The sequence below is a fragment of the Tauraco erythrolophus genome, chromosome 1 (genome assembly GCF_009769465.1).
Source record: "Tauraco erythrolophus isolate bTauEry1 chromosome 1, bTauEry1.pri, whole genome shotgun sequence".
NCBI lineage: Eukaryota > Metazoa > Chordata > Aves > Musophagiformes > Musophagidae > Tauraco > Tauraco erythrolophus.
This window is the reverse complement of record NC_141465.1, coordinates 130,726,260-130,753,359: the sequence shown is the minus strand read 5'-3', so window position 1 is coordinate 130,753,359 and position 27,100 is coordinate 130,726,260. Positions and strand designations below refer to the sequence as shown.

Here is a 27,100-nt window from a genome sequence, read left to right as displayed (position 1 = left end):
TTCTTGCAATTCATCATAATTTGGATGTCACATTTCTTAAGATAAATGGCTGTCTTATGTGTGAAGTGTATCTGCCTACACAGTCAATGTGGAAACTACTATACTCTTCAGCTTGTATTGCTGAACTTCCACACACAGCTCTGTACTTCCCTGACCTACTATCACAGTTTGTAAGCTCAGATTTAGACCAGCTTCTCAAGACCTACAAGGAATGTAACCAGAGAAGCAATTCTGCTATGCTCAGTAGAAATCATTCTCAGTTGGCTCCTCTGTGGGATCAGCACTACATTTAGACAGACTTGTATGTAATCCCTATAAGCCTCTGAAACCTCATACAGTATAAATATGAGAAATGACTTATTTTCTAGTAATTTTCATTGGAGAAAAGAAAAAGAAAAGAAAAAGAAAAGAAAAAGAGAAGAGAAGAGAAGAGAAGAGAAGAGAAGAGAAGAGAAGAGAAGAGAAGAGAAGAGAAGAAAAGAAAAGAAAAGAAAAGAAAAGAAAAGAAAAGAAAAGAAAAGAAAAGAAAAGAAAAGAAAAGAAAAGAAAAGAAAAAGAAAAGAAAAAGAAAAGAAAAGAAAAGAAAAGAAAAGAAAAGAAAAGAGAAGAGAAGAGAAGAGAAGAGAAGAGAAGAGAAGAAAAGAAAAGAAAAGAAAAGAAAAGAAAAGAAAAGAAAAGAAAAGAAAAGAAAAGAAAAGAAAAGAAAAGAAAAGAAAAGAAAAGAAAAGAAAAGAAAAGAAAAGAAAAGAAAAGAAAAGAAAAGAAAAGAAAAGAAAAGAAAAGAAAGAAAAGAAAAGAAAAGAAAAGAAAAGAAAAAAGAAAAGAAAAGAAAAGAAAAGAAAAGAAAAGAAAAGAAAAGAAAAGAAAAGAAAAGAAAAGAAAAGAAAAGAAAAGAAAAGAAAGAAAAGAAAGAAAAAGAAAAGAAAAGAAAAGAAAAGAAAAGAAAAGAAAAGAAAAGAAAAAAAGAAAAGAAAAGAAAAGAAAAGAAAAGAAAAGAAAAGAAAAGAAAAAGAAAAGAAAAGAAAAGAAAAGAAAAGAAAAGAAAAGAAAAGAAAGAAAAGAAAAGAAAAGAAAAGAAAAGAAAAAGAAAAGAAAAGAAAAGAAAAGAAAAGAAAAGAAAAGAAAAGAAAAGAAAAAGAAAGAAAAGAAAAGAAAAGAAAAGAAAAGGAAAGGAAAGGAAAGGAAAGGAGGATTTTATGGCAATTTGCTAGTCCCCAGACAAATTACAATTGTTGCCCACATCTATAAAAAAGCAACCATTAGAATCATCAGCTGAAGGAGGAACTAATACAGAAATTATGCTATCAGACATCATGTAGACCTTGGGTTTCAAGGGAATTGCCTTCCTGGTCTACTAGAGACAGGTTGGGTCCTCATGTCCAGCTGGTAGTGAGGTGGTACATACACACACGCACACAAACACACACTCACAATACAGATATGCAGTCTATCTGGTAGCTGTCCCTCAAACCCTGACCTCCTCCCAAAGGCTACGTAAGGTGGAGAGCAATTTGCCATCCTAATTCATCCTCATAACCTGTGTTACCTTCTGTACACTCAGTGAGATTAAGTTTTTCTGGATTCTTTTCCCAAATGTGCCACAAACTTTGAGACATCTTGACCGAAACACTTGGAGACTGATACGAAGCTCACTGTAGCCAATGGAAATCCTTTTGTGTCTCACTTTCCCATTTGTAAAATGAAGACAATAGTTCAGATTTCTCTCAGCAATAGTCTTACCTGTGTAAACTTGTCAAAGATCATGAGGAGATAAGAACCATGGAGCTACAAATGCACAAATAATATTAGTTATAAAGATCTGCATATTCATACTATCCTATAGAACCAATGAATGAAAAGCTGGACAGAAGGGGAACTGCTTTCCCAAGAAAAAAAAAAAAAGGAAAAATTAAAACAATCTGCTCATGGAACAAATCACAGTAACTTCACAGGAAAAAAAAATCACAGGACACCATTCCACCAATGCCTTTATCAAAATAATGGGGAACTATCTATCCAAGTTTTCTATTGTAAAAAAAGGCACCCAGTATAGCAGATCCACAAGGACACTGGAGTGAAGCACTGAAGTTAAAATGAATAGGTTAATTACCTGCCATAATTTATTGGACATAGACAACTGATTCTGTGGATCTCCAAAATTTATTCATGATGATCTTGAAATGAAGAAACTGTGTGAAGAACTGTCAGATGTGATTTTTTTTCCATAGATAAATTTCCAAAAATTGTTCAGGATTTGTTAAACATTTTTTGATGATAGAAGAGGAGATAATAATTCTCAGACCCTCCAGATGCCCTGTTCTGAAGCCCTTTTGTTTAGGAGACCACATGATCCATGTTCATGTCCTTTTATCCTCCTTTGAGGATCACAATTAAAAGACATTAGTTCACTATATAAAAAGTATTAAAAGACACTAGAGTTTCAGCCTAATTCACTTAACTGTAGATATCTACTCTTTAGATCTCTATACCTGAGCTAGTCATCCTGGGCTAGCTCTGTACTACTTGGAAACAGGTACTTTATCTTTGTGGGGTATCAAATCCTACAGCAAATATCTAGAATAGCTCAGATGAAAGCACATACTTTCTTCCATCAGCTGTAAGGCAGTCCAGTCTACTGAGTCCAGTGACTCAGTAGCTGTCTACATTTGGTAGTCGTGATGGATCCTATGCAGCTGCCCCAGGATTCACAGATGTCTCTGACTGACCAGGTAACAAGCTCACACATCCTAGGACCCACCTGTGTAATGTTACCTCACTCTTAAGTTCAGAAGAGAAAACAGTGACTCCTGTGGCATTTAAAGACACCATGCTTTCCTACTGAAGCAAATTCACCTCTCTTTTGAAATAGCCAAGGAATCTAACAGGCAGAAAAATTCACAGAAGAAACATCATAGAATCATAGAATGGTTAGAGTCAGAAGGGACCTCAAAGATCATCTAGTTCCAACCCCCCTGCCATGGGCAGGGACACTTTCCACTACATCAGGTTGCTCAAAATCTCATCCAACCTGGCCTTGAACACTTCCAGGGATAGGGCATCCACAACTTCTCTGCGCAACCGCTTCACTACCCTCACAGTGGAGAATTTCTTTCTTATATCTAATTGAAATTTCCCCTCTTTCAGTTCAAATCCATTTCCCCTTGCCCTATCACTACATGCCTTTGCAAAAAGTCCCTCTCCAGCTTTCTTGTAGGTCTCCTTTAGGTGCTGGAAGGCTGCTAGATGTCCCCGGAGCCTTCTCTTCTCCAGGATGAACAAGTCCAACTCTCTCAGCCTCTCTTCACAGAAGAGGTGCTCCAGCCCTCAGAACATCTTTGTGGCCCTCCTCTGGACATGCTCCAACAGGAAAGAAACCTTTTGGGAAGACATATTAAAGAGATATCCATCGCAAAATGGGTTCTGGAGGACACCTAGTCCTTCTGAATACATTTTTCTTTTTTTTGTCTAGCCTGTTGCCTGAGAGGAATTTTAACTAGGATCTCCTCATTTCAGAGCTTGGCAGTATGAGAAAATTGTCCAGGAAAGCTATTCTGGAGCACAGGGTCTGGGCAGCCACATCACTAAGGAGGTGGAAAGATGCAGTGCCACTACTGCATTTTGTTGCAGAGTTTTCTGACCTCCTTTCTTTAAATACAGGCCAGTCAAAATACATAGATGGATGATTGCTCTTCTGTAGTTTCTTCGCTTGTGGACTCCTTATTCCAAAATACAAGTTTCTATTCCTCAAAATTGATTCTGTTCTGGGAGCAAACAAAGTATCTGCAATGAAATAATTTCTGTTATGAAATACGAGTATCCCCATAATGATCTACTTGAGGATTACTTCAGTGGGAGAACTGTTCTGCTCAGGTTCTCCATTCAGCTATTTTCCACTGCATCTGTGCTGAAAAACATGCCTCCCTTCAAATAAAAGCTGAGCCTGGGATTCTCTGATTGCTGTCTAAATCTTGCTCTTTACACAGTGGTTCTGCCGGCAAGGAAAACATATAAACAGTCTGTAATTACATTGGTCACACTTTTCATACTTTTTGTACCGGTCCTCATTATTCATGGAGAAAAATGGTTCAGATGCAGCCTTCTCAGAGATGCAGCATCCTTCACATCTGTTAAAGACTTTCCCTGGATGCCAATGGAGCTTTAGCGATTTGCATCACTTAAGAATCTGCCTATTTGTACCTTGCATGGGTCAAAATAGTGAGAAAATAAGTCTGAAGTAAGTCAGTATTTTTCCTGTGCTCAAGTCAGATTGTTTGAAAACTCTCCTGGCTGTGGGCTCAGTGAGATGTGCGCAGTTCCTCTTGCAATAGATAAACACTCTTTCAAGGGAACCGTCTCTCTGAGGGAATCCTTCCTTAAATTATTTCTGTCCATTCTTAACAGCTCAACCACATCGCAACATTTGCATAATAAGCCTTCTCTGATTTGAATGTGTCATGTCCAAGCAGGGATCAGTGTGATGGCCCGGTCTGGGCTCCTGCATAATGATCATCTGCTGAAGAAGTTTCTTTAGTAAGCCCAGTATTCATGGCTGAGCTGTAGCATTGCCTGCAGAGAAGTATAAAATCTTGCTTTAAAGACTTCCCTACGAATGATCTAACACAGCCCCTAGCAAGGTATTCCAGTAGCTAAGCATTAAAAACATGTGCCTTATTTCTTCAAAATGCTTCTTATGTCATGTTTGGCTGCTTTGGGTAGAGACCATGATCAAGGCAGAAACAAATGAGCTTTACACCACTACATGGTGTTCTGACTTTCCCTACAGAAGTCTCCTCATATGAATATCAATTTTTCACTGAATCTCCCGTATCAGCATTCCTAGAATCGGCTTAGCTTTACATTTCTCTCCCAATCCCTTGCTATAAATAGCTGAGTCTCATATATCATTTAAGGAGAATAAAACATTACTCCTTGCATTCATTTATTTGATTTTACAGCCTTGCTTGTATGTTAATCAAACGCATAAAGTGCTGAGGTGCATAGGTGCCAAGTAAAAGTCAATATTTTACCGTGAACCTCATCTATCTACATTAGCCTGAAACAAGGTAGATTTGTAAATTCGGACATTATTGAATTTAATGACAAAGATCAATTACAACATCTTTGACACGACAGGGATTTGTCAGATGAAGGGGAAAAAGCTTTACTGCTTCCTAAGGGAGCTTATAAATGCTGGCTGGTTGGGATTGTCCATCTCTTCCAATGGACTGATACATGCAAAAGCTTAAATAATATTAGTCGTATTTGAAATACAGACTACAGTTTAAAAGGAGTTTAAAACAGAGATGAGTTATAGTAAGCTCTGTGAGGGATTGCTCAGCAGGACTGTCTGGAGTATAAGAAGAAAGAATTAGAAAATGTCTTCATGGGAGAAATCCACAATTTGGCTGCAAAACTTCAAGCAATTCTGAACTCAGGCTGCTTATTTCTCTGTCCAGTAAACAAATACCAACCACAATTTTTTTTGAGCACCACGGTAGTGCAGATTGCTCATTACAAAGCTTCTCGGAAGGGCAAGCACTTCTTTTCTGAAGGAACTTGGGAAAACATAGGCAATAACCTCCACTGATGGAAGCTGCCACCTTTCACTGAAGTCAACATCTAGAAACACGTAACATTTCCTACCCATCCTTCAGCCCTATGCCCTTTCTCCAGCACCAGGCAGGAAGCATTAGTCTGTCCAAGTTGCTCACACACCATCCACCTGGTGAGACGGTGTTTGCCAGCAGCCACTTACAGCTTGGCCTAACTGGAATACAGGTAAGGTTTCCCAAAGGAAAAAGGATTTTTTTTTCCTCACATATTTTCCAGACTTCCATTCAAAGGTTACTGAGTATCATCACAGCCTTTGAATTTACTGGGAATTTAAGAAGTTCAGCAAGTCTCAGTATTGGTTGTATATCTCAACATGTTTTTCCAAATCTTGGAAGCCAAGGCAAACTGCATTCTTAATGTATATTTTAGTTAGCAGATAGGCAGAGACTAGTTATTATGGATCCAGTCTTTAAATATGCAAATCCTGTAACTCTGATAGAACCTTATTAGGCTGTTTACACAAGGAAGGGCTACCAGATTGTATTCCATACTTTCACCGGAAAGTCCTAAGTGACCACTCCCAAACAAGCAAGGTCTCTTGTTAAGAAAAGTTCTTTCAGGTTGAATAAAACAGTTTTTTAAAAGTTTGGAAGGTTCCAAAATGAACCCTTAGAAGACAAATCACTTCGCCTTCCTTTGCATTTATCTTATTAAACAGCCCAAACCACTCAACAACCAACTCAGCTTGAGACGGTCTAGAGTACGCGGCTCAGATGTTAATTCTTCTACATGGAGGAATGCCACTCAAAGGTTTTAAAAGCACTACTGTTTCTCACCAACTACTCATACATGGAGGCCTTGGATCCAGCCCCTCATCCCACATTTCTGCCTGCAAAGATGTCAGTACATGTATTGTGTAACATCCATTTATTAGCACGACAATGAGAGCAAGTGCTTCTAGTTACACCTGCCCTTCCCAGAGGTACTCCAGCACACCTGCAGAGCAAGCTCAGATCCTGAATCTTCGTTCAAGCTGACACTGATCTCACTCCTATTGTATTTAGTTAGATGAAACTGATCAAAAAGCACTTGACCAGTTTTGAAATGCAATGGGACTTTCTGGACACTGCAGGTTAGCTCTATCTAGAGAGTAGCTATTTCCAGTCACGAGTGAAGACAGAAAAAACAGTAAGCATGAGAGACGTCAGCAAAGCTGAGGATTCAAAGCAAAGTCAAATGACCACGCAGACACATTTTCTATTCTGCCTAGGGAAGCAAAAAATAGGTGTCATGAAGAGTTACTACAGTTTCTAAGAGCAGGAATTCACAACCCATGCGATTAACTACTAACTGCACATTGACAAGACTTAGTCCAGTCCACATGCAGTGAGCCAGCAAGCTTGCATGTGTCACTTGAGACCTGTAGCTGTCATAGTCTGTAGACTGTATGCTGTAAAGTGAAACACAAGGCGCTTATCTTCTCATTTGGGACAGAATGAATTTAGAAATGGTCATCTATGATGTCTCAATGTCAAGCTCAATGTCAGACTAACACAGGCGAAGTCAACCACTTGCAACTCTGTGGACAAACCCTCAAGATCGGTTCACGCCTCACCTTCAAGTAGTTGCACATTCCCCCCACCTTGCTCTGGCTCTGACAGTGAACACAGCCATCCTGGTGTAGAATTTCTTATTCGTTCTTTTCAGAACAGCAAGAAAAACAGGGCAATTCTGCCCTCTGAATAGCAACTTCAATAGCACACAAGGTAGAAAAAACCTGCTCCTAGAGAAGCAGTTTTATGCACTGAGAAAGAGCCATGCTGTGCCCATCTTTGGATATATCTGAGGATTTCAGGCATATAAGATCTGCTGGATCTTGTGAATGCTTCTGTTGGGGGACCATCATGGCCTTGTCTTGACCAGCTTGATCAGCTCGGTCTTCCTGGTTAGGTGGCCTGTAGCAGACCCCCACTATAATGGCACCTGTCCCTGCCCTCCCTTGAATCCTGACCTGTACGCTCCCAGTCTGCTCGTCATCCACCCCCAGGTGCAGCTCCATGCACTCCAGCTGGTCATTGACATAGAGGGTGACACCTCCTCCTTGTCTCCCCTGCCTGTCCTTCCTAAAGAGCCTGTATCCTTCCATTCTGACACTCCAGTCATAGGATTCATTCCACCATGTCTCCATAATGTCAATAGGATCACAGCCCTGCAGGCGCACCCACATCTCTAACTCCTCTTGTTTATTCCCCATGCTACGTGCGTTTGCATAGAGGCATTTAAGTTGGGCCCGCAGTGAAGCTGACTTTCTGGTTGGAGTGGCTGGAATTCCTTTCTGCTGCTTTTCAGGTGTTCTCAGCTTGTCACAGGCAAGCCTGATGTTATCCCCCTCCTCCTTTGAAGGGGGAGTTTAAAACCCTGACAATGAACCCCACTAGCTCATGAACAAAGACCCTATTCCCCCTTCGAGAAAGGTGAATCCTATCTGGCACCAGCAAGCCATCTCATTGTCAAAAAACTCAAAATTGTGGCAATGACAGCAGCCACACAGCCATATATAAATAGACTGGGCATGTCTGTTTCTTCTTTCTACCTGCAACTAGAAAAAGAGAGGATTCATTGTCACCCATCAAAAAAGTCGAGAGAATGAGCACCTTGCTTATGGTGTAAATCAATCCAAACTTTTTCCTTAAGCATCTGTATACTAGTTTTTATTCATGTATACAGGAAGGCGACAGAGCATCTTTAGATGAAATAGAACTAAACTGATGTTAATAATTTTGAGGAAGCCAGACTTGGCTGTTTGAAGTGTTTAAGGAAAGCCGTGCTTGGAGTGACACTGAGACAGCATAGAACTCCAACAGGGTTGTGTGACTTAGAGGATTTTACATAACCAAATAGAGATGTCTTCAAAAAAATCCTTACAGAGTTATCTACAAAACAGAATTTTGCTGTGAAGTTGATTTTAAATTCTAAATGCAGATGGAACGCTAAGCACTGGGATAGCACACCTAGAAAAGGTTGGTTTGCTTTTAGCCCAAACGTTGGGGTGTGGTGGGTACACGTGTGTGTGGTAAGATAGGGACTCAAACTTCTTGGGATTAGTTGCAGAAAAGTGTCCGGAGCTTTAGTAACATTCTGTGAATGTTCTAGCACTACAGTTTATCTGTTCTATCACCATTTTGGTCATGAATGTATAGCCGTCCGGTTGCCAGTTAATTATATGTCATTAATACATTTATAAACTGTTTCATCCCAGTTATGGTTTAAACTGAATTGAACAGTTTTTCCCCGGAGATACAATCAGAGCCAGTCCCAACTTCTGACATGAACAGTTGGTTTTTAACAGGCCAAACCTCGGTATTTTATCACCATCTGCTGGAGACAAAGTGCCACTCACTTGAAAATATAAACTGTTTTTGGGTCCCAAAAAGCCATCTGAGGAACAGACAGAAATTGCACAATCTCCTATATTCTCCTACAATTAATCCCTTCTGTCATTGCTAAATCTTTCACTGCACCATACTCAGGTGCTGTCAGATATCACTGTCCTGAAAAAGGCTTCAAGGTTGTTGCTAAGTGAAATGAAAGTCACAGAGCAGACACCGATTTCTGTCACCGGAAAATAAAATATCATGCAAGGGCAGTAAGCCAGGATTTTTTTTTTACCACTGTAAGACCAGTGATCATCTCTTTCAGGTGCCCAGAGGGTTTCAAAACTGATTCTCAAACCTCAAAAAAGCAGCACGACTAAAAAATAAACTATATTCTCAGTCCTTCCTGCCCCTCGCTGCAACTTAATGCCCTTATAGCTTCCCCCAGTCTCACTATTCCTTTTTTCTCCTCTGGTACCTCGCATCACACCTAAACACCAGCACCGAGACCTGCAGAAATTATTGGATTCATCCCACTTAAAATCCAGTGTTAAATGGGGCTCCTCATTTAGAAGGCTGTACTGCCAAGATGTCTTCTGTAGTTACTGAAAACTCTTCGTCTTAGAGGAACCACTACCTAGAAAGAACAGAAGTAAACCATATTTTTAATTTAGGTACTTCCTTTGGGTTGTTAAGTTAGGTGAGAAAGCCTCAGTACTCCCTTCTTGGCTTGGTGCTCAACTTAGAGGTGGCTACAGAGGAACTTCTGCAGCCCCCGGTGAGACCTGTTCAGCATGGATGGAGCCTGCGGTGCTATCCAAATTTTTCCTGAGCACGTACAAACTGGGGTTGTTCAAATATTTCACACAAAAACACAGGTGAGCTTATTGTCATGGCATCATTTCTGACTCACAGCTACCTGCCACCAAATTGCAAGGCCCTCCTTTACAACATGAGGGGATTAGGGCTTCTGAAAGAATAGGTCGAACGTTGGTGGGTTTTTTTTTTATCTTGAGCAAAACAACATGATTTTTGACCTGTGTCTTGGAAACAACTGAAATATTCTGGCTGAAACTTTCACAAGTAAAAAAAAAAAAAAAATAACCTAAGGTAGGCATTTAGTGAAAAGAACTTTAGTCCTAAGAGTAAAGTTTGGAAAAGTTGAGAACCAGTCAAGGAAAGATTGTGATAACGTCAAATTAAAATATTTTAATATATAAAACTTCTAATATAGTAAACAGTGCCACTAATTTCACCTGTGTTCACTGTCTCTGGACTTTGATTGCTTTACACAGTTATTCGAACGGACCCAAAAGAACATGGCTAGTCTGCAGTTAAGTTGGACACTTTGGCTCTTTCAGTCTCGTAGCATCACAGAATCATAGAATGGTTTGGGTTGGAAGGGATCCCAAAGATCATCTAGTTCCAACCCCCCTACCATGGGCAGGGACACCTTCCACTACACCAGGTTGCTCAAAGCATCGTCCAACCTGGCCTTGAACACTTCCAGGGATGGGGCATCCACAACTTCTCTGGGCAACATGTTCCAGTGCCTCATCACCCTCAATGTAAATATTCAACCTCTGCAGATTTATCTGCTAATTTTTCCTGATAACTATTTCTGTAAACAAAATGTTCACTGGCTCCTAAAGGGTGAAGATTAATACCACTCGGTCAACAGCACCAAGGAAAGCAGCAGCACAGCAAATACAGGCGACTGCCCAGCAGAAAGATGATTAAAAACTCTTTCTGAAATGACCTTAGAGTCACTGACCCCAGACCACTCAACACCGCATTCCTGCGTGCTCCGTTTAGCCTTGTTCCTCCTCTATCTCATGAGGCAGCTCCTTCTTCACTGTTACATAACCGTATCCTTCCTATCACACATTTCCATGACCTCAAATGCCCTCAGCCCTAATACCTGCTGGCACCCAAGTGCTTCTACACAACCTCATCCAAGCTCTCAAGAAGCAGAGCTCTGAGATACATCAGCTGTAAAGAGGAAGAAATTCTTGAAATGTCCCAGGCATGTTAAGTCAGGGGAACAGATCAAGAGTCCATTCTGCAATATCATCTGATCTCACGTGGCCATCAAAGAGACCTTTACCACCTTCCCAAAATGGGACAGACACCCACCTGTGGGCAGATCTGGCTAGTGCCTGTCTGGGTGCTGATAGCTAGAACTGGCTATAGGGCTGACTGCTCCTCTGCAGTGAATCTGGGGGAGATGGACCACAGGCAGCTTGCCCAGCCTAGATCTGGCAGATACATTGTTGGGCAGTTACAGCTGCCTGAAACACTGTGAAACTTGAGAAGAAATTCTTTTCAGTTCCTTCCTCTCTTGCAGAGCAGTGGAGGGGAAAAAATCTCTGACCCTGGAAAAGCAGATGCAAAGCCTCAACATCCTTGTGACCAAGAAATGACAAGAATGATCAAAAATATGGAACAACTTCTGGACAATGAATGACTACATAGACTAGGACTCTTCAGGCTGGAAAACATGTTAGTGAAAAGGGATGTGACATAGGTTCATGAACTCATTAATGGCCTGGAGACTAGGCAGACAGCAGAAAAATACACTGGCAAACCAAGAGAAAAAAGTATTCAGAGAAGGATGAAAGGGGAACTACAAAAAAAAACCTACACCACCAGTCTTACAAACTATTGTTGCTTTTGCAACTGTGACCAATTTGAAAAGACCGACCTCAAAGTACAAGAAAATTACTCTTTATTCAGGAAGAAAGCTACTTTTCACAGCTCTTGCTCATCCAGCATTCACACCTCACTGCTTCCACATTCAGATACCTGTAGATGCTGCTGGTCTCCGTGTTCAGGTGGGATCCCAGTACGTATTCTGGCACACCACCCACCATTGTATGGGTGAAGCTTTGTATCAGTCTGGACTCAACTCGCATGGGGTTTCTTCTTCTTAGTCCTACCCAGGAACAGCTTCCTTCTTCCTAGAGGTTCTCCACCCATAACTGTTTCCTGCGTTGTGCCATCTGTTCATACCTTCACTCTTGCACACAGGGAACGCGCCTGCTCCGTACGACCTTCTTTTACCTGAATGGCACTAAGCCACGGATCTTAGTCAGGGCTCAAGTGGAGATCAAAGTGTCACAAGTACCTTCTAGGGCAACATCATAGCCGGGCTGAGGTTAGTTTTTGGCAGGGTGGGTAGCAATAGCTCTGCTCTGTCCTTGCTCAGAAAGCTTAACAAGTTTTAGGCAAATACTAAAGAATTAGGTTTAAATTAATAAAAAATAAAACTCACGCCTCAGCAAGAGTACATGAGAGCCCTCCTGAGATCCAGCATGATAGGGTTGTCCTGCACCTTTCAGACATGGTGTAATCTCAGAGCAAATTGTCAATGTGAGATGAGCTCGTGCCTAATCAGCAGATTTCTCGTTGTGCCTCAGTGACTGCACCGCAGAGCTTGGCCACCCTCCGCTGATTTGCAACATCTCCAGCTTTAAAACACTTCCTTTCATTCCAGTTTATCAGGGCCAGCTGGAAAAGCACCTGCCAAGTGGAGAACTCACTTGCAAAGGTTCATATCCAAAATGAGGCCTGGGACTTGGGCAGTTCCGCACTACTGCCTCAACGCTTGTTGCACCTGGGCTTCTTGCTAAATCCAAGAGGTGAATCAGACAGAAGTACTTATTCCATTATGCCATACAGTGGGCTAGCACCAGGATTTTTAATAGATCTTGCTCTCATAATTCCCACACATAAACACATCGCAAGGCACAGGTTGGTTACTCCATCTGGTAGCAGGCACCAGGGTCTTTATTTTGTATTTTTTAAGTTTTTAGCATTTGGAAAGGCAGCACCACCCTTGCTGATAACTCTACTACAGCAAAGTGGGCAACAAAAGCAACCCCGGGAGCCTCCCCAGTGACAGGTCTCTACCATGAGCCACAGCTGCAGTGCCCTGGGCCTGGCAAGGCTGTGGTGGGATGGCTGAGGACCCCGTCCAACAGTGGAAGCTGTCCACCAGGGCTGAGCCTGGCTGCAGGAAAGATACCAACATCCCTACAGGGATGAGTCTAATCACGGATTCAGAGCCCAGAGCAGCACATTGGCACAGTAAAAAAGGGGAACTTGTACAGAGATTTGTAACAGAAATACTAAAACAGGTGTGATTAAAATCAAAGTATAAACAGCAGAAGAAACAGAACAGTAAGATTTAAAAGAATGGCGTCTATAGAAAGTGCAGAACACTGTTCCCACTCAAACTGAGGAATGTTTTGTTTCCATCTAGCTCAGACAACCTGTGCTCTGATACCGAGGAGAGGACAAGCAATGAAGCACAGGAGCTTCCTTCAACCAAAAGAACTTGGGTGCAGTTTAACATTTATTGCATTAACTTGGGAGAGAACTGCCCTCTAAACAGATATTGAAACTCAGTCCTTGTCTCCTTTCTCACCTCTCCAAAGTTTACACTCTGCTCACTCAGTATTTTATTGCCTGTCACGAGAAGGTGGATATCAATCGAAAATTTGAAATTTGTTTTATTTAAACATAATTGTCATGGAAATCCTACAGAATATATGCTTATACAAAAAGTTCATTGTTGGTCATCAGTGGTAAATAGCAATAAGGCATATTATTGATCATATTATTACAGCATTGCAAAGTCAAAGAATTAACTAATTCCTTGCAAGAGAAAATATAAGAGGTGATGTGCAGGATCTAGGGTTGTATCTTACATTCTTCACTTCAGTCTTGTTCATATCTCATTAAAGACAATAATATCATCAAAGACAATTTAATTAAATTAAAGCAAAAGCCGTACACACAAGCAAAGCAAAACAAGGAATTCCTTCACTGCTTCCCATGGGCAGGCAGGTGTTCAGCCATCTCCAGGAAAGCAGGGCTCCATCATGCATAACGGTTATTTGGGATAACAAACACCATCACTCCAAACATCCTCCCCTTCCTTCTGGAAATGGTTGTGGATAGAGGTTAACAAGACCCTGCAGGGTGACACTCTTAGGAAAATAGGGGAGGACTGGACAAACAAACCAAAAGTGCACAGAGGCTTCTCAGGACTGCAGGCGGGTCTGGAAAGGAAACCTGAGGCTGAGACAGAAAAGAGGACTGATCCCAAGGGGAGCAAGCGGATGTTTTCACCCACTATAAGATTCTTCCTTTTAATCTGGTGCAGAGCACAAGCTCTGATGTGTGTCACCTCTCAGCTGCACAAATGTCTGTGAAACGCAAACGGAGGTTTCCAGTCCCCTTCCCCTGCCACAGCACATCGAAGTCTAAAGTCTCCTGTTGCTGTCATGACCTTTCTCTGTTTTTGCAGAAGTTGGAAGATGCTGAGAAATGTCGGCAGGAGGAAAGGGGCGATGGCATAGCAAAGACTGCCTTTAGGTTTGTGCTTGTAAAACCAGACTTGTTTCTGTTTGTGCCTCTGCGTTCATCCGTGCTGTTAACCCGGCTGTCCCACCATCTTGCAGGCTGTTACGTTGCCTTTGGAAGGTTGGATGTAGGCTTGGAAATCTGGCTGGTGGGAGCTGCTGCTGAAGCAAGGAGGGTTGTGCACCAACTGCAGTCTCACGGTAGGTACTCTGGAATGACGCTGAAGATCAGTTTACACGCATAAACTGATCAGTAAATACACGTGGTGTGCACGCTTCTTCAGTGTCAACTTCCAGAGTCTGAACTGTATCCATGAGGACAAACACAGTGTCTCAGCAATGCAGCACCGTATCCTATTACAGCAGTTGTCTCTCAGTATGTAAGCGTGTTTAATCAGGTAGTTTTCCTGATTAACTTTTCCATTTTTTCTCTCTTTCATTTTCGAATGTGAATTTTGTTTCTTCCTAATCGCTTCAGCCAGTTTTATCTGGATGTAAACACTTTGGATCTAGCCTTTCACTTCCGTAGCAAGATTGACTTTAATTTCCAGGTACAGGAGATACAAAATTTCCTCTGCTCTTCAGGACTCGGAGCAAATCAGTCACGTTTTAATCCTGCAAACGCGAACTACACCTCCCGTCATGCCCCGCTCCGCCCCGCGCACCACCGCCGGTGCGCGCCCGCGCGGTGCACCACGGGAGTTGTAGTCCGCTGGCCGCTCTCAGCCCCGATGGCCGCGCTCCGGAAGTGACTCGACGGCCGCCGGGGTGAATGGGGGCGTGTTGTTTTCCGGGAGACGGCGCTCATGGAGGCTCTGGAGCACCGAAGCGTCTGAGGGGGTTTGGGCGCCGTCGCCATGTTCGGCTGCCTGGTGGCGGGCAGGCTGGTGAGCGCTGCCCGGGCCGCGGGCGGGGCCCTCAACCCGCTCGGGGCCGGGCCGGGGCCGCCGCGGGCCGCGCCCTTCCCTCGCCGGGGGCCGGGCGGAGGGACCCGGCGCCTCGTCACGCCGGCGCGGTGCCCCGGCCGGCTCCTGCCCGGAGCCTCGGCCGGCTCCTGCCTCCCACCCGGCTCCCGCCCGGCGCCCCGGCCGGCTCCCGCGCCCCAGCCGGCTCCCACCCCTCGGCTCTGCGCTGCAGAGCCCCGTTTGCGGGAGACAGCCGCCATCTCCTCTGTTGCTGGAGAAGGTCGGGCTCCTCAGAGACGAGCTGGGAGCTTGAGAGAAGCTTTTTAAGGCTAGATTGTGCGTTGGCCGCGAGGATGTGGCCTCTCGGGTAAAGAGGAGGGTGTCTTTTGCTCTGGCGTCTCGCCATCCTTCTATTGCCTGTCTCAAGGTCTATTGTATTTCCTATGTGAACAGGTTTCCATGATCCTGGGGTTGTGCCAGCCAGGTGGTCAACAGCCACTGCTTATAGACTTGGCAACCTCTTCTGCACCTTATTTTCCTCCTACGCACATGGGCAGCGAAGGTATTCTGATCCTGTAGTCCCGGGTGGGATATATGTTCAGTGCAGGTAGAACAAGAGTGTTGTGCCTTTTCAGTAATATTTTTTGCAGTTGTTCTTCTGCTGTGTTTGATTTTTTATCTGGCTATTTGCTATTTAGGTTGGTACGTTCCTCACTTTTTGTTATGTTCCACTTTAGGTGTGTTTCTGTAAAAGGAAATCCACAGTTACAGTCAAAAGTGAAAAACATAGTAATACTAATAAAGGTTTTGTTCTCTTTAGGTACAAGCAGCTCCCCAACAAGTGGCTGAAGACAAATTTGTATTTGATTTACCGGACTATGAAAATATCAACCATGTAGTGGTCTTCATGCTGGGAACTATACCATTTCCAGAAGGAATGGGAGGATCTGTCTATTTTTGTTACCCGGATCAGAGTGGGATGGCAGTGTGGCAGCTGCTGGGATTTGTCACTAATGAGAAGCCAAGTGCCATCTTCAAAATTTCTGGTTTGAAATCTGGTGAGACTGGTAGAATGTAGCAGTTGGTGAAACAGTTGTGTTCCTGCATGCGTAAGGGGATAAATGTTTGAAGGCGGATTTGAACAAAAAGCTGCTTGGAAAGGCAGAGCTCTGGGTGTTTTTAGGTAGCCCCTAGCCCGTGTGGTACTAGAAGCTCTCTGTCAGCTTTATGAAGTCTGTCTGTATGTTAATGCTCCTAGCGAAATTTCTCGCTTGTCTTCTCTTGTGTGTGGTGTTGATCTGGAGATTCCTTTGAGCAGGCTTGGCACGTGTTCTGGTGCTTCCGCACAGAGAACCTGAGGAAGAATGACCCTGTAACTTCCACAGCGTGCTTTTTCAGGCGTTTGTCTAGGCATGCCTGCAACGTTTTCTTTCAGCTTCCACTGTTAGCTGTTCCTTGTTAGTATTCTGTTAGAATACTGTTAGTATTCCTTGTAGCACAGAGACAGGTTTTGTAGTGAGCAAAGTCTGACGCAGTGATTTCAGACAGCCGCTTCCCATTTGGGGCCAGTTGCACTGTATAATTCTCCAGTAGAGGGTGTCGGCATGGGAAGGCAGCTTTCCAAATGTTTTAGTGGTTCTGATACCGATCTGAGTCTGACAAGTCTGACTCATATGGGAGCCAGAGAATGCTGGTGCTCCGTGAAGTAGGTGTGGGTGGTTTGATGTTTTTTCTAAATGTATAGAGATTTTTCCATGCATATTATAAAAATGACCAAGTACCCCAACGGCACGCCTTTGCCTTGTTGAAGGGGCTGATATGTCAGTCAAACAGCTTCAAGTGTTTTGATGGTGAAGTAGTACGTATCTTTTATAGGCTTCAGCGTAGTCTACAGTCTTAACATGAATCTCTGCTTAGGTAAGCATTGAGGCTGCTGTGATAAAACATATTAATTCATAACGTGGCATGCTTGCTTTTGAATCAGCCCTGGATGGCAGCGTGACATGAGATAAGGGTTCTCAAGATGGAGAGCAAAATGAATTCTGATTGTATGTGTTCCTCAGAAACTTGGGCCTTCTTCAGAAGAGATAACAGCCACAGGAAGGGTTAGTGGCAGGTGGGTTTTGTATATTCCAAAGTTGTGTTGTCAGTGAAACAGTAAAGCGTAGCTCTGGTTCTTTTGCTGTATGTGTCTCGTGCTTGAAAGACTTACTGTATCATATCTACTTTCAAAGAGTTTTGTAGGAAAACACATTTTCAGATGCTTTTTGCAGGATTAGCTGTAGTTTCCGAGTAAGGGCTGCTCTCCAGGAAGAACTCTGTGACATGTTGGAATGCATTTGCAGTGCCGTGAGGCAGTGCTGTGCTTGATCTGAACGACAGAGACCTCCACTGTTCCCGTTGGTGTCTGCAGCGTGTCTCTGACTGTAGAGTCGGTGTCAGCTACACAGCCTTAGTTTCCATCACCATAAACAATTGTATGGTGGAGAGGAGTATGAGGCTGTGGAAATGGGAGACCGGAGGGGGAATATAGAGAGCTGGAATCATGGAGAGACATTACTGACTGTTGAAATCTGTGTTTTAGGTTTGATCTCTTGTTGAGAGGACAAACTTTTGTTGCTGTTTGTCACCTCCCTGTGAAGCAGTGGTCGTAGCAGAGTTTCTTGGTGTGTGCTGAAGGCAGCCAGCATGTTTCTCATGTGGACATCAGCAGCCAGCAGAAGTGTTTTATTACACAGACTTTGGGAAAGGTTAAATGTGTCATTTGTAGCTCCTATGTTTGCATTTAGTGTGTGAAATGCCCTGGAACTGTGCAGGTTTCGCGATGTGTTGCACCTTGTAAGGACTGGTTGGGCTGTTGAATACAGTACCTGGGGATGTGGTATGAGACTTCTGGACTGTGAGGGTCAGGTGAAATGGTGTTGCCCTGGGGTTTTTTTGCTTCTCTCCTTCCTGTCCCATGCTCACTTAGAAAAGCCAATGCAGGTGAAGATTGTGGTGTTTCCAAGTGGGATACCAGAAGGCTGTCCCAACAGATGAACTAAAGGGGAAATTGCTTTTGTGGAATGCAGTCTTCAACGTGAGAGTGATTTGTGGAGCAGAGACTGAATTACAAACCTGGACAATTTTTCCTTGTCTACAGGTGCTATTTAAACTCCAGTAGCCTTATTTGAATATTTCCCGATTGGGTCTGGCAGATGTCTCACAGGAATGTCATAGTACCCTCTAAAATAGAGCTCTATAATCAGGAAAAGTTCATTGATTTGTATTTCTTAGTAGTCTCAGTACAAACTTAGTGTATCTAAAAGCAGGTTTTTCTATTCTTCTTGCTAACTTTTACACATTCTTAAAAGCTGTGGCGTTAGGCTAAAAATTGTGTAGTTTGTGGGGGTTTGGTGTTTGATTTTTTGGTTGTTGTTTTGACCCCTTGAGTTAGCAAGTGAAGTCTTTTATCTGCTGATACTGATAAGTCTAGGAGTCACAGGCCCAAAGTGTCCAGCATTATCCCATGTTTCTCTTTGAAGGTTAATTGTCATATAAGACAGTGACCATCTTTGCAATAAGCATTAAATCTGAATTATATTTCTTTCTCTTCAGATGCAGTCTTCGTGTTTGCTGGAAATAAGATTATTAAATCAACTCCTCTACCCCCCCCCGCCAACCCTTCCCCATCAAAACTAGTAGTTAAAATTCGTGCTAAAAGCTGAATAATGTGTGTTTTGTGAGGTTTTGGATTTTTCTGGTTGTTTCCTCAGTGGGATGACAGTATTCTTTCAGTCTAGCCTTAAAAAAGCCGAGTGGCTTCTTTAGTGCCAAGAGGAATAAAGTAGCAATGTATCTTTGTGAGAGAGGCTGAGCTGATCTCTTGGAATCGTGCAATTTCTGCACTTGTGCAACAAACTGCAGCTGCGGTCAGATGTTGTAGTAAGATCCCTCGGTGCCTGTTGGAGCTGCACCAGTAGTGTGAGCTGTATTCATTCATTAAGGTCACTGGCATTCCTAATAGGATTGCTGTGAGCTTTATCACTGAACACGAGGAGTTGTGGTCAGTTCTCATGGTGTGACTGAAGAGTTCCAAGTTTTTTGCTTGGGGTCCTGATGCCCTTGCAGAGCATGACTGCTCTTGGAAGGCAAGACGTAGATTCTGCTGGTTTTTGCCACAAATGTGGTGTCTAAGTTGCTTTGGAAAACGTGAGCAGAATGTTTTCCTGGCCTTCCTTTTCAAAGCAGGAAGTTATGCTGCAGGGATGCTTTTTGGGCCTAGAGAACCAAGCTTTAGAAGAATGCCATTGCTGGCAGTTGTCACTGTTACTGGCTTGTCTGTACTTTCAGATCTGGAGAAGAATAACAGCTGGTATTCCTCTAGTGCATGCACTTATATATTCTCTGACTGCATGTTGTTTTACTGATTGAGAGTAGATGAATTTTGTGTGACTGTGCATAAAGAATTTGGCAGGGGGGTTGGAACTAGATGATCTTTGAGGTCCCTTCCAACCCAAACCATTCTATGATTCTATGAAAGAAGGGGCTTAGAAATACTCCTTGTCTTGGAATTGTAAGGGGTTTTATTTTTCAGTTGTGCCTAAAAGTGTGGTAGAAATAGAAAACAAACCTTGGGCTGGGATTTTGCACCCTTACTGAAGGTGTGTTGACAAGTGGGATAAAAGTTACAGGATAGCCTTTTCCATGACAGACTTTTTCTGATGTGCAGCACACAGTGACGCATCTGATCCTGTTTTCCACTTAGAAATACACCATCTAAGGTAATGTCTGCGTTTGAGGCATACACATGGGTAAGGCTTTTGGCGTGGTTGGGCTGGAAGGTAGTGAGGGCTCACTATCTTGTGTCAAGGGTTCGATGAAGGGGAAGGAAAGGTTGGCAAAAATATTTTTCTGGCTGCAGTTGCTCTGCTATGACATGGTACATTGGAGAGTGGAGTCTGAATGTGAAAGTTCGAGCTCGTGTTTCAGTGCCAACTAACCTGTTGTGTTGTCTGTATTTGTGAGGTTTGGAATGCTAATTGCAAGAGCCAAGCATTAACACGTGGAGTGTATTTCAAACGGTGCAAGGGTGGCAGGAGAAGCTTTCCTCTCACCTAATTTTAGGCAGACATCTTTCCAAGAGAGTGTCACTTTGCATGCACTCCCATGGAACCAGAATGGATGTGTTTTATTATTTAGATCACCAGTGTCTTTCCAAAGTAGTCATACATTCTGATGGAGCCTGTTGCTTGAGGATGTTACATGTTTCTTGTAAATGCCAGCTTCCCAGTGGAAAATGTTACAAGATGTGAAACTTCTGCCAGCTCTATTGCTATTAGGATTTTTAGTAATGAACTTCTGTGATATTTGGGTTCTAATAGCTTTTCTCTTTCTGTAATACTTTAATAAATTTTGCCTTTATCAAGCAAGCTTCTATCTACAGTAAAGGTCGAGATCATACAGCAGTGACATTTCTCAGAAGAGCTTCTAAACAGCACTTCAGGAGAGGAACTCTCTTCTTACTGGCCTTGTGTTAAAGTAACATCTTAACAGTGAGTGCTTTACTCGTATATGTAGCACTGTATTGCAGTTGTAGGATCTGGAGTGAGGAGTGACACTTGTCTTCAGTTGAAAAAGCTGCTGGGTTTGTGAATGTGCTTTCCATACGGGTTCTTCCAGTACCTTAAAGTGTCTACAGGAAAGCTGGAGAGGGACTTTTTGCAAGGGTGTGTAGTGATAGGACAAGGGGCAATGGATTTAAACTGAAAGAGGGGAGATTTAGATTAGATCTAAGGAAGAAATTTTTCACTCAGAGGGTGGTGAGGCACTGGAACAGGTTGCCCAGAGAAGTTGTGGCTGCCCCATCCCTGGAAGTGTTCAAGGCCAGGTTGGATGAGGCTTTGGGCAACCTGATGTAGTGGAGGGTTTCCCTGCCCATGGCAGGGGGGTTGGAACTAGATGATCTTTGAAGTCCCTTCCAACCCAAACCATTCTATGGTTCTTTGTGTAGCGCCTTGTGTCTCTACAGAAGAATGGTTCAGCTTCTGAGATCTTGTCCTGAGCCTCAGTTCAGCTTTTCAAACTCGTGCTGCTTTTGCTGGCTGAGTTTTTGGCCATGGAACTAAGTCAGGTGATACTTTAGATTTCAGTTAGCCTTTCTTGCAGCTCGAGATAGTGTTGACTGGTCTGTAGGACAGCTCTTGGTTAGCTTTGCTTTCTCCTGCTAGTAAGAGGCCAGAAAGTGCTGCTGAAACATCACACAAGAGGGTGCTTGTCAATTGTATTTGCTCAAACTTAGGTGGAGTATTTGTTTACTAATAGCAATGGTGTTGTGGTCTCCCAGACCTTTTTCCTGTGTGTGTCGGCATCTGTAAAGGAAAAGAGGCGTGCGTGATTTAAATGACTCTAAGTGTCTGTCGTCGTTTGCAGAGACCCTGGCTGAAGCTGAGGCAGAAAACACTGGTTCATGCTCAATTGAGAAAGGTCAGAAGTGATGGCAGAGGGCTGGGATGTTGCACGTGGTTTGGGGGTGCTTTTCTGCCCGGTTCATTGTCTCCTCTGTGGCTCTTGCCCCGTCAGAGGCCTTCTGTTCCATGGCCATTCCTGTGGCCTTTTCTGCTGTTGGTGGTTTTGAGCAGTTCAGGTGGGACCTGGGGCTGCCCAGCCCTCTGCAGGGACAGCTTCGAGTCAGAGTGATCTTGAGGTGATGTTCTCTGTTTTTCGGTGCACAAAGAGGTTCACAGGCACCTGGTTTGAGTGAATCAAACAACTGTGCAGCAGTGCTGCACGTTTCATGTTTGTCTGCAGTTGTTACAATGTGAATGAAAGGCTTGGTTCCTATAGAGAAAGGTTCTCCTGTCTTCTACTCGCAAATCATATTTTCTTTTGAATCCATTTACTTCGTCGGGAGCTTTAAAGTGTTGTTTTTCCTCTTTTTAGAAATTTCCTTAAGATCTTCTGTGGTTTTTCAATGTACCTGTCACACTGTTTCATCTGTTGTACTTGTGTGTGCTTGTCCTGTGCTTGGACTGCATGAATCTTCCATATTTCTGAAAATAGGGAGATCTCTCTGGTGGGAGTTGAGGAATACCTTGTACAGAAGGAACACGGGAATTCGAGTATCGCAGTTTTTACTTGTGTGCCAGATCTAATGCGTCCTGTTTGTGGTGCTTTCAGGGAAGGGAAGTCAACACCCCTTCGGTGCCATGAACCTCCCTCAGACGCCCACGGTGGCCCAGATTGGAATCTCAGTGGAACTGCTGGAGAACCTGGCCCAACAGACCCCTGTTGCAAGTGCTGCGGTGTCATCGGTAGATTCATTCACAGAGGTAGCTTGGACATTTGGTTTTCAGAAATTCTCTGTACTCTGAAAGTTTTAAGAATTGAGCCTCTGAAAAACTAATTAAAAAAAAAAAAAACCAAACTGCTATAGATGGCTGTAGGATTGTAACCAACTTAGTCATTGTCAAGTCATCTGGCTGGGTGCTTTGATATTTTGAAACAACTGTTTTTTTACACTGGAAAACTAAGTCTCCTGTAAAGGATTGGATGTTTTAAGCCCAGTGGAATTGGGCCAATAGACTCACTTGTGCCTCTGTCACTCTACTGTAAAAATGTTTATGATGCTTCCTGACAGGAGCACCTATGACTAAATGCATGTAAGAGAAAGTGGATCTGTGGTGATTTGTAGGGCTGGAACTCCAGTGCATAGACTTGCAGGGATGGTCAAAAATGACTCAAAAGTCAAGGTAGACACGGGCATGGATGCGGGTAAATATCCAAGTGTACCACTCGCCCTGGAGAAATCCTTCTGATGTAGTTCTGCAGAACTTCAGAATCATGCCCTCTTTAATGCTTCCCGTCATGTCTTTGGAACTGCTACATTATAGCAATAAAAGTATTTTTTTTTAAGGCAAAGTCATCTGTTGCCACTCTAAGTTAAGGAGTTGCTCTCTTACTACATTTTTTGTTATGAAGCTTTGTGATTGAATTTCTATATATATATAGTAATATTATAAAAAAGATAAATAGAAAAAAGTGTGAGAGAATCAGAGTTTTGCATGCAGGTGGAGAGAGGCTGAGGGTAGGTTTCTGGTTTCTAGGACATCACTTCTTCCACTCCTTTTGCCAGAACAAGTGGAGGGAAGCACAAGAGTGCACATATATTGTTCCATGCCCTTTTTTCCTCCATCGTTTCACTGTTTGTGAAAATATTTTGTTCTCTCACCCAAACAACGCATAATTCTTTTAGATAAAAAGAATAGGGGAAAGGAGGCACCATGGGCTTATTTGTAGACTGGCTGGTAATGTCTTCAGCTTCATCCTCTGCACACAGGGCTTGCTGTTTCTTAGCCTCTCTTTAACTCTTTTCCTTCCTTATTCCTGCAGTTTAGGAGCTTCCTGTACATCTTTTTCATGTTTTCCCCAGCAAGATCTTGTGGCAGAGGATGCCAGGATAGCAGTCCTGCTGCGGGGAAAGCTAAAGGAAATTTCCCTGTCATGGAGTCTGACAAGCAGATTTTCAGCTGGTTTAACAGCTAGTGTTTTGCAGTGAGCTGGAACAGCAGCTTTGGCGTGGTCTACAGTTCTTCTGATGGTTTAATTTGGAGGAGAGGGACAGCTCTTGTCACAGCACCACTTCTTTGTCACAAAAAGAAAACGTTCTTCCCAAAGCTGTTTATCGAGTTAGGTGAAATTGGGCAGGGAAAGGGCAAGTGAAGATTCTGAAAATGATTTCAGGATGCTGGATGGATCTGAGGGCAAGACTAAGAGTTGGATGTTTTGATCAATTTAAAATGGACATCCCTGGACCTACTATATCCACTTTCCCATTGTGTTTTAGATGCCAATGCTAATTTTACCTCATATAGGAGCTGTGCATCTGTTAGACTTTTGCACAAAAAAATCAAATAGGAAAAAGAACTTACTTAAAATGTCTCTCTTCTATTTCAGTTCACTCAGAAGATGTTGGATAACTTCTATAACTTTGCTTCCTCGTTTGCTGTTACTCAGGCACAGATGACCCCAAATCCTTCTGAAGCTTTCATTCCTGCAAACGTAGTTCTGAAATGGTAACGGCACTGATCTCCAGTAACAAGCGTTCTTTTTTCTAGGCATTAAATCAGCTCACTTCTAAGTCTTGAACTGCTGTCGTGCTGTTCAGTGAGATGATGCAAAAACATTTAAAAGTGTTTGTTGTTGTGTATCTCAAGAATAGAGAATATTTATTTGTCAGCATCTTCATATCAGCTTTTTATTAGAAAAGTGCTATACAGCCTATGGAATTTTTTTGCTTCTAGAAATGTCGCCCTTGACATATGTGGATTTGCTCAATGTTGCTGATTATGCAAATCTCTGGAGTCATGGGAAGACAGAACACACTGATACTTGTCAATTTGTGCTTGCTTGTGGTGCTCGGTCTCTGCCTAGGCATAGTTCCAGCATGGTTACATTGCTGAAGAATATGGCAGAGGTGGAGGAATTGCATTCCTAGTTGGCCTGGTTCTGTCACCAACACCCCTGAGCACAAACACACAAGTCTTTGAGAGTTGTTTTCCAGGGACTGGGTTAAGAAACAACTGTGTATGGGGATAGCCCATGAAGTCTGGAGATACATTGTGAACTTCAGGCAGGCCTTTAAGATGTCCCAAAAATTGTTTCCTGTAGTTTATCAGTTTAGCCTTCTTTAGCCTCTACATATCAACCTAAACCCTTTTTAAAACAGTATTTTTGGCTCTCCGAGTACAGTTTTATCGTTAGTACCGATCTCATGAATATGCAAGTAGTTAACGTAAGCAATATATTTTCTTTGGGAGTGTAACTTGGTGCAGATGCCTTCTATTTAGAAGGTACCTCCACACACTCCATAAACATATGTGGGTAAGGTCTCTGATGGGAGAAACCAAAGGGAAGACAGGCTAAAGAAGCAGAGTAATGGCTGGACATTGCCTGGATGATGCCGAACTTGCTTGTGGCTGTTGTTCAAAACAGTGAGGTGAGGCACAACTCTAATAAGCCGAACACATTTGTGTGTAGAAACCTGTTAATGTGATCACAGCCCCAGGAGAACAACAGGTTTTGGCTCTCTCCGTATGTTTGTGAGTCATTATAATGTGTTTAATTATAGCTTGTAATATGCAGAGTGTCTTAGGTCTGTGCAATGGGCTGGCTGCAATGGAAATTCCATAGTTTGGCTTTGAAATTAACTCAAAAATAAGCCTTTCTCTAATTTGAGTGGGTTTAAAACCCTTTAGAGTCTTTTCTCGTTTGATTTGGGTTAGGAACTGTGAGATGGAGGAGAAGATTTTGTTTTGTTTTCCTTGTTTCACTGGCAGTACTTTTTGCTACCTTACAGCTTGGGGTTTTTGGGCTTTGGTAGCTCAAAGCCTGTGAGCTTAGGTTTCTTTGTTGGTTCATCGTTGTTTGGTTTTCTTAGAAAGTCACAAATTTTATACTTTCCCTGTTTCTTCACTGTAGGTCAATAATGAATTCTGATGTTCAGTTTGTTTGTGGTTTGCTATGGGAAGTGAAATTAGGACAGCATGTGTGCGTACCTGATCCCATTATCTGTTAGAGAATTGCTTTTCCTCATTAGATTTTATTGAAACCATATATAAAAAATGTGGAAGTTAGAATTATTTGGTGCCTCCTGGGCGGAGCAGCACTGAAGGGGCAGTACAGGGACAGCTGGGCTGGATTCAGCAGCAGTGGTGTTAACTTGGTTTTCCCAGTATTACAGTGGAGCTCTGAACGGCACCAGGTTTTCTTGGTTTGGTTTTCCTGGGGTTTCTTCTGTGAGAAACTGGAACCTCTTGGTGAGGCACTGGAACAGGTTGCCAAGAGAAGCTGTGGATGCCCCATCCCTGGAATTGTTCAGGGCCAGGTTGGATGAGGCTTTGGGCAACCTGGTGTAGTGGAGGGTGTCCCTGCCCATGGCAGGGGGTTGGAACTAGATGATCTTTGAGGTCCCTTCCAACCCAAACCATTCTGTGATTCTGTGAGATACCTGGCCTGATTACTAGGGTGATTGGCAGCCTCAGATTCACACTTCTACCTGTCCAAACTTTGATTTCCTAGCCCAAAAAATGGTATGCACAAAACAGCCACTTTTAATTCACTTACAATTTTACTGAGCTTGAATGAGCATCCTCTGGGTTACCACTTTAAAGAAATACATGTTGTGTGTCAAAAAATTCACAATGAGACTTGTGGATTCTTGATACAGAATCACAAAGGAGGATTTGGGATTTACTCACTTCCTGGTGTCGAGTAGATGTATAGTGTTTTCCACGTACACTAAATTATTTGTATCATTTTCGAAGCCATTTTATTTGCAGCTTGGTTTTTTGTTTGTTTGTTTGTTTTCCCTAGGTATGAGAACTTCCAGAGACGTCTGACACAGAACCCTCTCTTCTGGAAAACATAAGCTTAAATTGTGTCATCTGAAGCGCTTTCTAATCAGTGTTACCTGAAAGATGCAGCAAGTAACTCTACTGAAGAATATGAGGGGAAAAAAAACCCAAACGATTAGTCTGAATAGACAAACTTGTAATTTTTGTATTGCTCTTGAAAATTATTTAAAATTAAAATCTGTGAAAACTCCTTGTCTGTGCTTTTTTTTTTTAATTGTAGTACTTGGCTGCAACAAGAAAACGGTGTTCCATGTGCATGTGCAGAAATATTCTCTTGAAACGGCGTTTAAAGTGGAAGAAATTAGAAGAGGAAAAGTGGCAGCACTTTTTCATACCTGTGTGACCTTTGGGGCGTTTAGTTGTAAACAAAATAAACGTAGTTTTTCCATCTCTACTTCATTCTGAAGGGTGATCAGGCAACTGAGAATGTGCTGATGGTTTTCCTGCCGGTACTTACACCAGCTTTGTGGACAGCCACCGTTCCTGTCCCCTGCTCACACAAGTGG

The 27,100-nt window shown here is 42.8% G+C and overlaps 1 protein-coding gene across 3 annotated transcripts; it reads left to right on the top strand.

Moving 5' to 3' along the window:
• The first annotated feature begins 15,087 nt into the window (after positions 1-15,087).
• Positions 15,088-26,784, top strand: HIKESHI (heat shock protein nuclear import factor hikeshi). 3 transcript variants are annotated; one of them, XM_086622165.1, is made up of 6 exons: positions 15,088-15,183; positions 15,655-15,765; positions 16,079-16,259; positions 22,360-22,511; positions 24,136-24,254; positions 26,554-26,784. In XM_086622165.1, the coding sequence occupies exons 1-6, from the start codon at positions 15,154-15,156 to the stop codon at positions 26,606-26,608; spliced, it is 648 nt and encodes a 215-aa protein (XP_086478291.1). In that variant the 5' UTR covers positions 15,088-15,153; the 3' UTR covers positions 26,609-26,784. The 3 variants fall into 3 exon arrangements, with proteins under 3 accessions (XP_086478291.1, XP_086478308.1, XP_086478301.1); XM_086622182.1 differs by lacking the exon at positions 15,655-15,765 and having other exon boundaries at positions 16,022-16,259; positions 24,196-24,254; XM_086622175.1 differs by lacking the exon at positions 15,655-15,765 and having other exon boundaries at positions 16,022-16,259.
• The last annotated feature ends 316 nt before the right edge of the window (positions 26,785-27,100 follow it).

Bases quoted from the DNA above. Each gene is read 5' to 3' on its own strand.
- HIKESHI (XM_086622165.1), top strand. From the start codon at position 15,154: ATGTTCGGCTGCCTGGTGGCGGGCAGGCTG. The intron at 15,184-15,654 runs GTGAGCGCTGCC...CTATGTGAACAG, and splicing joins GCCTGGTGGCGGGCAGGCTG to GTTTCCATGATCCTGGGGTT. The intron at 24,255-26,553 runs GTAACGGCACTG...TGTTTTCCCTAG, and splicing joins GCAAACGTAGTTCTGAAATG to GTATGAGAACTTCCAGAGAC.